This window comes from Passer montanus, unplaced genomic scaffold (genome assembly GCF_014805655.1).
Source record: "Passer montanus isolate IOZ18808 unplaced genomic scaffold, ASM1480565v1 scaffold20, whole genome shotgun sequence".
NCBI lineage: Eukaryota > Metazoa > Chordata > Aves > Passeriformes > Passeridae > Passer > Passer montanus.
In genome coordinates, this window is record NW_024366592.1 from 3,788,019 (window position 1) to 3,802,439 (window position 14,421).

The window sequence follows — 14,421 nt, forward strand, 5'->3', positions numbered from 1 at the left end:
ACTGGAAGGACAGGTTTTTCCAATATGATAAAATAAATACACTATCACAAGAAACAGACATCATATACTTGCATCTACAGTTCATGGATTAGGAATATTATCTAAACTTGGGTGTGGAAAAAGAAAAAAATAACTAATAAGTTTACTTGCTTTCTACAGTTGCTCATTAAAGCACTCAAACACATCTTACACATCATCTGGACATGGAGTTTGTCAGCAGCAATTAGAGACTGATGGACACATGCTGCAACACAGATCCAATAGTACACAAATCCACAGCGTGGATATTCTGAAAATTCTGGAAAAACTTCAGAAGATGCTAGAGTAATAAACATGAAAATACACATACTTTCTTTCAGAAGCCAGCTTAGAGTATCCGTTCAAATATAATGAAATTTCAGTAAATGTTACCTTTCTAGGACTAAACAGCATATCAATTATTTTTCACAATAGCCAAGCTTTAGTCACTTCAAGCAAAAATTTTCTACTCCAACCCAACAGTTTGTTTGTTTTTTTATCCTTCTTATAGATCAGACACTCATCAGCCTCTCAGATCTCTGGAGAGTTGTGGTTTAAGGGAACCCAGGAGGAAAAGACAAATTTGGAAAGCCATTTATCCATCTCACTAGAATTGAGACATTATGGTTTTCATTCTTCCCCCACTCCCAAAAATACCAAATTTCCATCATCAGAGCTCTGTGAATAAACGAACATTTTGTTACTGGCCTCAGGAAGAAAGAAACCACAGGCCTGTTAGGGACAGAGAGGAGAGCAGGGCACTGTGTGCTCGGGAGCGTGTTTATTTGACTGGATTGCAGACGGTCAACCAAAGAACATGCAGATCATATATTTTTAAGCATTTCATAATGGCTTATTATTAATTCCAGCCAAAACCACCAAGACCAAAATTATCTGAAATTGGTGCTTGTGTGTCCTGACCCCAAAGCCAACAATGGTTGCATAAAAAAAAAAAGAAGTTAAATATCTACAGTCCTCTCAGGTTTAATTTTTTTAAAAATCAATTACAAGGCAGTGCCCTTTAAGAGCCTAGAGAGAAGACAGGTCTCCACAACTAACAAACTGAAATGTGGTCCTGGGTAAATTTTACTTCCAGGAAACCAAAATGTTGCAGTCCTTGAGAGAGGGAGGCTGTAAGCAGAGGGCTCTTCTAAAGGAAGGAGCTTTTATTGAACCTGTCACTTGTCATTAAACACTCCATATTTTACCTTAACCTGATATTTTCATTAGAGCATACAGACCTTTTTCATCTGCGAATAAAAGCATTCCCTTCAGCCTTGTGCTGAATGTGGGGAAAGGCTCTCTAAAATCGAGCCCACCCAAACAGGACAATTATGTTCACAAAAGCAGGAAAAGCTCTAGGAAAAATCCAGCAACATTAATACCATGATAACTTGCACACTTCAATGTTGACTATCATATCACACTTCAATCTTAAAATTATTTAATGAATTTAATAATGTCTATTTTTTATATCAGAAGAACTTGCATATAATTATATAGAAAGCACAGACACCAGTGCAGAATAAAACACAACATAAGCAAACTGCAAAAAAGTATGTACTGTTCTACAGAGATATCTAGTTGGAAAACCTGAATGAGAAAAGGTAAAGATATCCATGCTATTCATATTTTTATAACTATAATCTCTCAACTGCTTAAGACACTTTATAAGTAAAGAATTGGATAAGAAATTATAAGGGAAGCTATATGTTCTTAAAGAACTCTGATATAAGCAGCATCATTTTTTTCCTACCATTTTTTTCTGAGCAAAAGCTGCCTCAATGCTACCACCACAGCTCTACCATCTCCTTGATGTACTAGAAACTGGTGTAATAGTTTTAGTAGAACTTAAAGTTCTCAGTAACTGAAATATCACTCACTGTTCATTGCTATGTAGTACAAACATTTTACACAATTTATTTAAATTTTTTTAAAAAGAAAAGTGTTTTCAGTATGCAAATTGAAGCTGAGAAAAAACAAATTTGATGCTTTTTGCAGTGTATTACATATGTGAAGAAGACAGAAAAATAAAAAGGGGAAGAATAACTGGTGGGGGGAGAGCCAGAAAAGGAAGCCATCCCTTTTAAAATCGTGAAGTGCTACATAAAAACAAAGATGATGGTCTGATGGAATGGTGTCATTCAATAAATACACCACCCACGTAATTGCAAGGCAAATGTGAAGCACCAGCTGTCTTTTCAGACATGATATATAGATTTACTCAAATGCAGATTAGAAATCTAACCAAATATTGTAGTAGTTTTAGGAATTTTTAAAGACATTTCTCTAATACCAGGAGGACTGTGTTATTCAAACAGAGCTGCCACATAACGAGGGCCTTGTGAATTGCCACAGCATTACAGCCACAAAACCCATTAGCAGATGTAGAAATCCCACATTCCCGCCTTCTATAAAGGTCTGCAGTTATGAAATCATTTTCATACACTTGGAACTTAACTATTTCATTGCCCAGTACATACAGGACTGGAGTTGATGGAGAAAACCACAAAATGTTGCATCTGAGAGCATTCCATGGACACGTGTTTCTGTGGTTCTTTCAAAGTTTTAGCTGAAAACATCCCCCCAGAACAAAGTAAAGGAGTATCTGTTTGAAATAAGGAAAGAATTTATCTTTACTAGAGAACCCTTAGGATGTATTCTGTGTCTTCACTGTAGATATATTAAGATATGTGGCTGATAAAAAGAAACAGTATTTAACCTAGGATAACAAAGGAAAGCAAAGAAAGGCTTGCTCTTTAAAGATTAACAGAATGAAAGACTACAAGGGATGGTGCAGTTTCCATGTTTATTTTCACTCACCAAAACGAAAGTTATTTCTGTAAATTAAAGAAAACACAGTCAAAATGTCTATAATGTCCACACTTACCATCATGGTATCTTTGCTGTACTCCATGCCAGTCGCTTAATATTTTTATGACAGTAATTGAAAACTTACTGTTTGATAAACCTCCTGCAGCTAATCTCAACACACAGCACACTGAGAAATATTTGACTTGCTTTTATACCAGTGACTTTCTTATGCCTGGGCAGATTTGAGATAACCAGGTAACTGTGGGGCAGCAGCATGATTCTTTCTGAAATAAAGCAACTGACCAGAAAGCACACCAAGAATTCATGAGGTAAACAAGGATGACTACACATAGGACTACACAGTCCTCCAGTTACCCTACAATAACTCCAGCTTTCTCTAAGAATACTTACTTGGTTATCTTTCATTTACTGAAGAAAAGACACCAGTATAAGGTAAAAGCAGCTGGGAAAATAGACAAAACAGCTAAAGAAACAGGCTGTTAGAAAAGCAGAGAAAAAAGAAATGTCACACCCAATCTCAGTATGGAATTGATATAATTATTTCAACAATGCACTTCATAACCAAGTGGACAGTTAAAAGTACATTTTCCTCTTATGAAAATTGAGTAAGATATGAAGGCAATTGAGAGAGGCTGCTTTCTTTGAAATGCTGTAGGATAGATGTGTCCTTTTAAACAATCAGGAACAAAGTTGTTAGGTAACAGCCATGAAAACAGGTCAGGAGGAAGAGTGGAGAGCCAGGCAGCTCAGCCTGGCTCATTATCCCAAGTGCATTAATCAATTCCCATGTTACCTGAAGCTGTTGGGAGCTGTCATTAAGGTTATCCTCTCGTCTCCTGGCCTCCTCCAGCATCTGTGCACTCTTCTTTTTCTCCACTTGCTCTTTGTGCTTCAGATTTGCTACTTTCTTATTTTGATCTTTAACTTGCCTGCAAAAGAGAGGAGCACTCAGAGCGTGGCCCAGAGCAGTTTCCATCAGCCCTGGGGCTGAGCAGTGGGCCAGGGAACAGTGGCACCATCAAGTGCCACCACTTCCTTTGCACAAGGTCACCAGCACCAAACTCATCCTCAAGCATTACTCTCCACTGTTAATTCAGCCAAAAGAAGGCTTCATTTTGGCCATAACTATTAACCTAACCTAGAAAATTTCTGAAACAAAAGCATTAGTTATTATTTGGTATAAACTATTCATCAAAAGATGCACCTGTCCTGACTTTGTGGAAGAAAACTCTTTGTCCACACACACACATGTACATATTAAACCACAGAAATCTAATAACCCATTTTGCTTTGGGTACCACTGTATCTAACGTGAGGAAAACAGGAGGAGCAAAAGGAAAACGACTGAAACATGACTTGAATATAGAGGATTACTTCCAAGAATTAGGGAATCTGTTTCTAGAGGTAAAACAATTTCTTTTCAACCTCAAGATCTACCTGTTTTCTTTGTATTTTGAGGAATTTCCTATCCTTTCTTTTCACACAAACAAGCCACAAGAAGTAAGAACAAACTACTTGAGAAAGTGTGCATCATTTCCTTTTCACTTGCATCTATGGACTATTTTTGATGATCCTGGCAGCTACCATTGCCTGCAGACAGGGTTTGGCCTTTCAGGGCATTAAGACACATGGAGTATTGAATCTAATTACAGACCCTTTAATCTCAGCCTCCTGACCACAGAGAACTTAAGTCTAAACTTTTAGTCCAATCAAAACAAAACAGGCTAGCTCTGCTTCCTCAGCCCTTTTCTCTATAATTATATCTGGAGTTTGGATTTTGGAATAGAAGACAGATTCTTCGGTTGCAAGATGTCCCCAAAACATCATGCAAGTAGTAGAAATGGCTCTTTAATTTACTGTTTAGAAAACAGAATGATATACCAGCTTCAGATCTGGTATGTTATCCACACAGACAGGGAAGAATGTTTCTTCTGTATTTCAGAAATACTTTTAGAACAGATCACAAACAACCCTTCTTTAATATTTTCTTCAGAACTCATAACAAAAGTATGATCAAGAACGTATCTCTTTGTGACATGGCATATGACCAGTCAGTGTTATGAGTTCCTCCAAAAACACTCTGAGCTCTGAGGTTCAACTCTGAGCTCTGCTTTTTTCCAATGTAAGCCAACTGAGGCTGGGAAAATCACGAAAGCAGCAAATTTTCCTTGGTGCTAAAACAAACTCTTAGGGTGAAAAAGTGCTGATGGCCTCTAGAGACCAATAAAAAATGAAAGTTCTTTTCTGATGATGTTAAAAAATTATTGGCATACTTAACCACCCTGTCCAAGAGTTACAGCTGATTTGAGTCAGGATGCTTTTTAAACACAACCAGTGTAATTGTTGAGTTATTCTAACCCAGTGCTGCACACTGGCAATGGGCTCATTGCCCAGTTTGAAAGCAGACTTGCTCAGTGATTAAACAACTTATTGGAAATATTATGCTGGCACCAACTCAGCTTGTACAATACACAGTTCTATCTGTCCAATAAAATAAACACAGAAAGTACAGCTAAGAAAATGAAAATATGTCAGCCCAACACATTCAATTCCATATGAGAATTTTTACTCAATTTTAAAATTAAAATTAGAGGAATTAAGTATTTTTTAATAAATTTGCAAAGCTACATTCACATATTGGGAAACTGATCTTTATTACTATAACCAACTAGTTAGATAAGAGACAACAATATTAATAAAGTCCCAACCCTCTTCAAAATATGTCTGAAATAGATAATGTCCCACATGGTCCAAAATGTTTTCAAACAAAATATGTATTTCAAAGAGATGGGTAATTATAAGGATATGTACTATTGACATCCCTGTTCTGATGTGTGAACAAAATTAATGACATTCTAATATATTAGGTAGATGTTTTGAGAGAAAGACAAGCTTTACTGAAGTTAAGTCTTAAAATTACCTAGTGCTTGTAATACTGAGATCAGTCTTCATAAAATCTTCTACTAGACCAGGTTGCTCAAAGCTCCGTTTAACCTGGCTTTGAATCATGTGCAAGATACAACTATCCCTCTGTATCTCTGATGTCAAAAAGGAACAAAAATTGGTCTATAAACTTTTCAAACAATACAGGTATCTGCGGCAGTAACTAGAATTTCCCCAACTGTTTAACTGTCTAAATCTGAGAAGCTACATGAAACTCCAAATCTATAAACCCAAAAAGGCTTGGAGTCATTTGATACATGAATACACATTTCATCTCATCTCAATGCCCATGGTACCAAATTAATATTCTCACTTTTACAATACCTCATGCAGATAATCATGCAAAAGGCTCAGCATTTACAAGTCCACAGCCCTTTGACATTTGCACCATCAAAGTTCTGTGAAGCTCCCAAGACTTACTACTGTGGTTCTGTAAAGAATGCTCTTCCTTCTTTGCCAGAAAACTTTCAGTCTTCAAAGCCAGTCAGAGAATCATCTTTTTATAAATGCAAACAATCTTTTAAAATATTTAAATACGTACTCATATTTTTTATATCAAGAGACCTCAAAAGCTTGCTTATTAGGTATCACCCCATTCACTGCTCAATAAAACAGTTCTGTTGCTATTCTAAACACTGCAGTACTACTGATGATTGTTATAGGACAATTTAATCTTCACACCACCACTGAACAATGTGCAGAATTGGACCACATACTGAACTGGAACAATAAAATAAAATACAGACAGTACGTGACTTAAGTGAGCATGCTGCAACTGGTACATTTCATGAGGAGACAGTCAAGAGGAAATTTTTTCATAATATATGTGCACAAGGAAGCGTATTAGGAAAAAAAAACCCAGAAAGAAACAAACAAAGCTCTGCAACTCCCTCAGTTTGAGAGCTTAATTTTGTAAGCTTAATGTTTTTTTAACTCTTTTGAATGAATTGCACATATATAGAGCACATATCGTATCAAAGGGACAGCAAAGTTTTTAAAAAAATCCTTAATCTCTAAGAGTATTTTTATTAAAACTGAAAAAAACTTGCATGAGATTAAAGATAGTAAAAAGAGAATGCCTTATGTACAATGATGGCAAGACAGAGGTTTAAGGATGTTTTCTAGAAAGCACTACTGTCTGCATGTACAGCACAATTTGCAATGTGCATGTGGGCTTCTCATCACAAACTAAAGAACTAATAAACTTCTGAAAGATACAGAATTAAATGCATTAAATATTACCATAAATACACATTCCTACAGAAACATCTTTGCAAAACAAAAGATAGAAAGAATTCTAGTGATTCTGATTAAAGCTAGAGAGCTAGGTCACATTCACTGAGATAAAATTTTGAAGAAGATACCAAGTGGAACCAGCAGAAACAGCAAAACTAACAAAAGCAAAAATACCTCATGTCAGAAGATGTTTATTCTGAGTCACCTCATATCAAATAATAAAAGTGTTTTATATAAAAGAACAAAAATCTAATAATGTTTACATTGAATTACAGTGAAGAATTCCACTCACTTTGGAAATAACAATTTCTTTTGCACTTTTCATAGCAATTTTAAGATAACTATCTTTTTTTGAGAGTCCAGCTCCTAAACAATTTCTTTCTCAAAAGTGAAAACCCTTTTCCATTATTTTGAATTTTTCTCCATTTCACAGTTTGTCACACCAAGTACTGTTACAAACTAATGTATTAGATAAAAGGAAGTAGAATCAAATTCAGGCTTCTGATTTAAAAATATAAACCCCGAAGTCTTTCAACTAAAGACAGGCCAAGATTTTCAGAATAAAACATTTCATATCCTTTCATTTTGGGTGTCCAATTTAGTCCATGTGCCTGATGAAAAAATCCCCTAAGATTTCCTAATCTGGATTCTGAAACAAACTGTTCATGTCTATGGCTTTACTCTTTCTTTAATGAAACAAAGCTGCAGCACTTTAACAAAGTCACACCTTTCCACTTATCTATGAAATTCCTGCATTTCCAGTGATGAAATATAGCCCAACACCATGGGGAATAAAGTCAAACAATCACAATAAGCAATAAAAAATTTCAAATGAGAAGATTTCACACTTCAAAATTATTTCAAAACAGGAAGACAAAGATAAACAATAGAAGACCAGTGGAGCATCAGGCATTCCTGAAAAGTGGCAAGTCACTTTGTTACCCATCAGCCATTGGCAAGACCTTTCTTCACTAAGAAGACCAGTTGCTACATAGGCCCTTTCATTTATTAAGGCTTTTATGAAATTATTTCTTTCTGTACAAATGTCAATATTTTTTTCCTTTTGACACTGATCTCATTATCTTTTACTGTAATGCACATCAGCATTCATACAGCTGCTAATTCTCTCCTCATATGGATTTTCATGCTGTGCATTAATATAATGTAAGCTAGTCTCTGCATCTGGTTATCTTTTCTGATACAATTTCCGATGCTATTCTTGTAAAACAGAAGTTGATAAAATGTTAACTGAAAATATGAATAATTTGAATTTTAATATTATATTTTAACATACTTTTCCTTCACATTTACGTGGCTAACACAAAACAGTGTTTTTAGAACAATCCAGGTTAAGCAAACATTTAGAATGCTTTTGAACCACCTGAAAGCTTCCCTGCAATATGAAGTGTACACACACATCCTGTATTTCACAGTGACTCACACACCAGGAACAAACATGCAGATTTTGTGCACTGCTATAGGAACAGCTTGCTTTACTCATCTGACTTAGGCACTCAGAAATATTTCTATGTGTCTGTCAGCCATGTCAGAAGGATTGCTGAGCTCAAGCCTTCATTGCTGTAGCATTACCACCACCCACAGGACACTCCACTGCTGCTGCAGCTGCTAATCCTGATGGACAGATGAACTTCAGGTGCTTTAAAGAACACTTTGCTTCTCAACATGACTTAAATTGATAAAACAGTCAACATGACTGAAAAAGCCTACACGGAAAACTGGATGCAATGACCTAATATGTTATTTAGTTTTGAATTGCCAAAGTGCCTTGTGTTATGAAATATTAGGTTCTACCACACATAGTGTAGAATTATAGAATATTTCAAGTTGGCAAGGGCCCATAAGGATCATCGACTTCCTGCCTGTTGCATGACTACCTAAACCTAAACCACACCACTGAGAGCACTGTCAGTCACTGCTTGAACTCTGTCAGGCTTGGAGCTGTGACCACTTCCCTGCTCCAGGGCCCTCATGGTGAGGAGTCTGTTCCTCATGTCCAGCCTGAACTTCTTCTGATAGACCTTCATTCCTTTTCCTCGTGTCCCACCACTGGTCCCAGGGATAGATCAGCACCCACCCTTCTCCACTGCCCTCCTTCAGGATGGTGCTATCATTGCCTAAGATCTCCAAGCACTTTGTAGTCCTAAGAGACACAGAGAAGTGTCCAAATTACAATATTTACCCCAAAAATTTCCTTTGTCACATCTTTGTTTTTAAGGTCTGCTCCCCCAAAATATTTTAGCTGGCCAGATCCTTAACCATAATTTCTGAATTTAAAAGATCATGAATACAGTGATATATCTGAGTTGTTTGGGTTTTCTTGCTTTGTTTTGCTGGTTTTTTTGTAGTTTTGGTACACAAAGAAAAATATTTACATTCTGGGACATACAGCAGAGGGAAACCAAAGAAAAATTCTTCCCAAAAATGCTACTGTATTTTGAAAATAAGGGAAAAAAAAACTGTTCTGAAAGGTTTTGATTTGGCTTTTAGTTGCTCAAAACTCACTTCACCTTAGTTAGGGTTAGTCACCAAATCATGGAGAATAATGGCAGTGTTTGGAAAGCCTAACTGCTCACCCTCATGAAAAAGCAAGTGATAAAGATAAATCAGCAATGAAGGAAACAGGACTGACCACATCACACACAACTGGGTGTGTGACTGACAGCTGCCAAGGGTTGAACAAAGTTCTTCACCTGACGCATTCAAAAAGTTAGGATCAGGGGAATTACACACTGCTGAAGATCTATGTGGAATTTTGTATGGCTGGGTTGGGTTTTTTAAATGTTATCTGGGCCTTTTCCTGGGCTTTGGCTGTACACAGCAGTTCCAGCTTCTCAACTAGTTTGTCATTGTCCCTCAACGTTATAACAAGATCAAAATGGTGCATTAAATTGCTACCTAAAAGAAACAAAAATTTCACTATGCTTCAGAAACTTGGTTTAATATTACCACTTCTGTTGCTCATTGCATCTAAGCTAAAAGACCAATCACCACACTTAAACTGTTCTTGTTCAACTGCACAGCACTCAGCTACCTCTCCTGCCTCTGAACTTCTCCCAAAACCTCTCATCATTTTGTTACACTGGTCCTTGCTGTTCTGCACCACTTATATGACAAGGTAAGGAATGCCAATGAAAATATTAGCAGATCCTGAAAATGTAACTGGGCTGCTGCATGTGAGTCAAATTGTCCCATGGTGGCTTTAAGAGATGAGGGGTGGACTTCATTTCCTGAGGCTAGGAAACTTTGATTTCTAAAAACAGTGTGTGTTCAGGTCAGCACTGGAGGAGGCATGGGATGAAGGCTGTGGGAAACTTGCTTGCCCCAGATTTTGGGAACAGGAGCCCAACAATGTCTAAATCAAGAGGTGTTAAAGTCAAACCTTCGAGCAGATCTCAACTTTACACTGACCACTGTCTTTCTTCAGTGATAAGAATTATTTGCATGATATAATGCACATTTCCTGGTGCAGTCAGCTCATCAGCCAGCACATCTCTCCCTGTAGCTGAAACAGCAAAAAGATTTTCTTCCAGAAACAGTGGATGGGAAGATACAAGACAAGGGAGCATACACCATATAAACCTAGAAACTCAATATAATAAAAAAAATGTTATCCCAACCCTCCTATAATTTAGAAACACCTTGGAAAAGAATTATATCACTTGATTCATTAGCAACAGATTATTATTATGCTAAGTTATTATTAACGCTACATGGAATGTTTCATGAGGGAATTAAAAACCACAAAAGTAGAATTAACCAGGGTGCTCTCCAGTCACGAGACAGAAGCCCAGATACATATAATGGCAAAGTCAAATTCTCAAAAAAAAAAAAGTAAGAAAAGAAAAATTGCTCCAATCAACTGGCTGAAATTGATGGATTATCAACAGAGATTAAAAAGTGTCTTTAGTGCAACAAGTCCATATCAAATCAAGCAAAGCAAAGGTTTGCCTTCAGACAGGGCCAAATACAATAAGACACTAAATATTTCTGGTAAACATCTGTAGCACCTCATGTTTTCATTAATCTCTGATTATAGTTTTGCAGATAATATCCTTTGTACCTATTTGTCCAGCCAATGTGCAGCTAAAAAAAAGACTAATGAATGAATGTGCAGCTTCCCAACTACTTAAATTCTCAGCACCTATTTCCTAGGAACCAAGTTCTGTGATGAAAATAATGAATACATTACCATAATTCCGTAACTGGTGTAAAAATTTAACTCAGACTTCAGAGATTAGATATCAAATTAATTAATTAATTATACATCAGGTTTGATAACTATTTTTCAAAGCTGACAGCAATTGAACTAGAAAAGAAACCTTTAACCTTAAAGCCTTGCAACTTTTGGTTTTTATTGTTGCTATGAACATTAAAAACACAAACTTCAGGTGAATTCTGAAATTAACCTGTGACATAGTTGTATGGGTGTTCCTTTGTTAAGAAAAATATTAATATTTTAAGGACCTTAATAAAAGCATTCAGTCGTTCAAAAAAAAAGTTTGTTCTATTTTTTTCCTCTTTTGTTAATTGAGCAAACAGATGCAAAGCCAAAAATGGCATTTATAAAATGGCTGATTAGGATTTAGTGTGGATTCCTCCCCGCCCCTTCAACATGCTGGGTTAGTTGAATTTGACCCTAACAGTGTGGGAAGAAGTCCCACAGGTGCTGTTCTCTTTGCCTTCAACTCCAGCTCACAAACCAACTGCCCTGTGAACAGATCACACACAGCCAGCCACTCTCTGCTCAAGAGACCTGCACCATTTGGCTGAAAAAAGTGTAGAGCAGCATTTTATTGACGTTTTAGAGGGTATTTTGTGATCTAAGACAACACGTCTTTTTTACCTGCAACTCAATAGCCAGAAGACAAATCACCATAGAGCAGTTGTTTTCTTTCAGATGGGCAAATATTTTTAAATTCCTTCTAGAACAACACCCAATATGAACAACAATTAAAAACAAAAATCAAATGTAAAAATTAGCCATTGCATCCAAACAACGAATTATTGTAAGGAGAAGAAAAATTTAAAACTAGGTATTAGAGAACCATGCTAGAGTAGCTTAAAACATCCATATGGATGTAAACTAGCTATGAAGTGAGAACAGTCCTTTCTGAAAATTTGCAGAAATTTGGGATAACAGTTGAACATTATTATTCTGTCCTCTTGACAGCTATAAGCTAAAAAAGCAAGATATGTCTCACACATTTAAGCTGACAAATACTGAAAATCCAGTCTTTAAGAAAAAAGTACTAAACTAAGCAGTTGCTAAGGACAAAACCAAAAGCACAATGAATGCAGTAACTCAGTCCGTGAGGATTTCTGAAACAAAAAGAAATATATTCACAAGAACATTCAGAGTCTTGCTTGCAGGAAAAGATAGTGCAGGAAGTGATACTAGCAGGACTATTCTGAAATAATGCAAACCTGTCCATCTCATGGTTAAAAACCTGATGATTTTATGTCATTGAGAGGCCCAAATAAAAATCTGATATAATTCAGCTTATCTACTTAAAATGAAAATTGTTTTCAAGAAGAATCTTTCTAAAAGACTCTCTATACAAATGTGAACTGAAAAGAGTTTACTCAGTTAGCTACAAAGAAGTTATACAAAATCTGATCCAAAGCTGGCCATTGCCAGATACCATACTGGGAAAAGCACAGAAGGATGGGGCTGGTTGAAAAGCCAAGCTATCAGACTCATCAAACTGTACCTTGCTACAGCATCTCCCTCACCATGTGCTAATTCAGTCTGAGATGGGAGGGACACAGCTCTGCTTTGGGATCCACTGCTGAGATCAATTTCTGGCAGTGAACACAGACCACAGGGTCTCTCAGAATGCATGTCTGGCATGTTTCTGGGTGCTTAGCAAAGTTATTAAGAAATATCTCCTCTTTTGAAATACATTCTGAATCCCTGGCTTTGACAGCCCATATCAGTATGAAGAGGGCCTGCTAAGATGATTTGTAACAGACTTTTCACTGCCTGGCAAATGGGGGACAGCAGCATTATTTGGATATTTATTACAAACAGGGCTGCATAGCCTGTCTGAAGAGTGCAGATGGCTCAGTCCTCCTCCTCTGGTACAGCTGTAGCTCTGCCACCTCAATCTGGCACACAGGAGAACACAGCCTGGAGTATTCTGCAAGTTAAGTGAACATCACTGGGTTTCTGGAGAGCTCAGTGAGTATTTTGCAAAGCAACACGTGTGAGTCTCTCTTCACTAGAGGTGTCTCTAACAGCTCTGGTTAGCCATGGACAAGGTTACTGCCTCGTGCATTTGAGGAGGGATTTCTACCATTCCACAACACATGGATCTGGTACAGAACAAATATGTCTACAAGTATTTGGAATACATACTTTAATTTTTAATATATGATGAAGGAGCACATAAAAGAAACCTCAGGGGAAAAATGTCCCATGTGTCAGGTATCTGAAATATACTCTCACTGATATCCTGAGAGATCAGAAGGTTGGCTAATTGAATTAGCTCTAGTTTGGAGTGTGTACTCAGAAAGACACATTCTTTATCTAGGCAATTACACTACTTCAGTGAACTACTTTTTATTTGGTGACCTTGAGACAAGTGAGGCAAAATTAAGATTTTAATTGAGCTGATCTCCCTATCAGGCAACTGCCTTGATGCAGGATGTCACTGAGACATCTGCCTCCCTTCAGTGAGTTAATTTTCCAAGTAATTGGGGAAGACCCCCAATCATTAGGAAATATCAGCAAACAACAGCCTTTGCTGTCAAGAAGAATATTACTAACACAAATACAATATATTTTCTATAAATCATCTATCTTTTTATATGAATTAGAGGTTGAAAGACAAACAGTGTTGAAAATCTAATTATATTGATGAGGCTATGGTCAAAATAGGATAGAGAAAGACTACAGGAGCTTTCTAGCCCCCTTCTACTTAGAAATAAAATTTCTCTACCTCTAATTCAAGAAGCAGCTATTCCGAGGTGCAGAAGAAAACAAACAATTCCTCTCTGGAATTTGCAAGAAATCAAATTAAATCCCTTTGAAGGTGGTGTTGGGTTTTTTTCTTATTGACTGCTTTCTGCTTGTGCAGACTGGTCTAAGGAAGAAATTAACACTGTACAGACTCTTTAAACTAAGTAAAAAATTTAAGAACCATGTTGCTTTAAATCAAACTCACTACGGCTCAAAAGTAGAATTTCCTCCCAGATACTGGCAAACTAATTAGAGGAATTTATATCTATTTAAAAAATTATAGATAAAAATGGACATGGGAAATATTACAGCTATAATGGAATTCATAGCTGCTCCTGGAATTTTGAATAGAATGTGTTTATCCCCTTTCTTTAGCTTTAGAATACTCTTCCAAATGTTTGGCTTTT

General features: G+C 36.7%; 1 protein-coding gene across 11 annotated transcripts in view; it reads right to left on the bottom strand.

Moving 5' to 3' along the window:
• Nucleotides 1-14,421, bottom strand: part of ERC1 (ELKS/RAB6-interacting/CAST family member 1) — a 269,174-nt gene that overhangs the window by 128,180 nt on the left and 126,573 nt on the right. For all 11 annotated transcript variants that reach the window (XM_039707938.1, XM_039707939.1, XM_039707936.1 and 8 more), the window contains one exon: nt 3,647-3,782. In XM_039707938.1, coding sequence (XP_039563872.1) covers nt 3,647-3,782 — 136 coding nt within the window. The remainder of the gene's footprint in view (nt 1-3,646; nt 3,783-14,421) is intronic.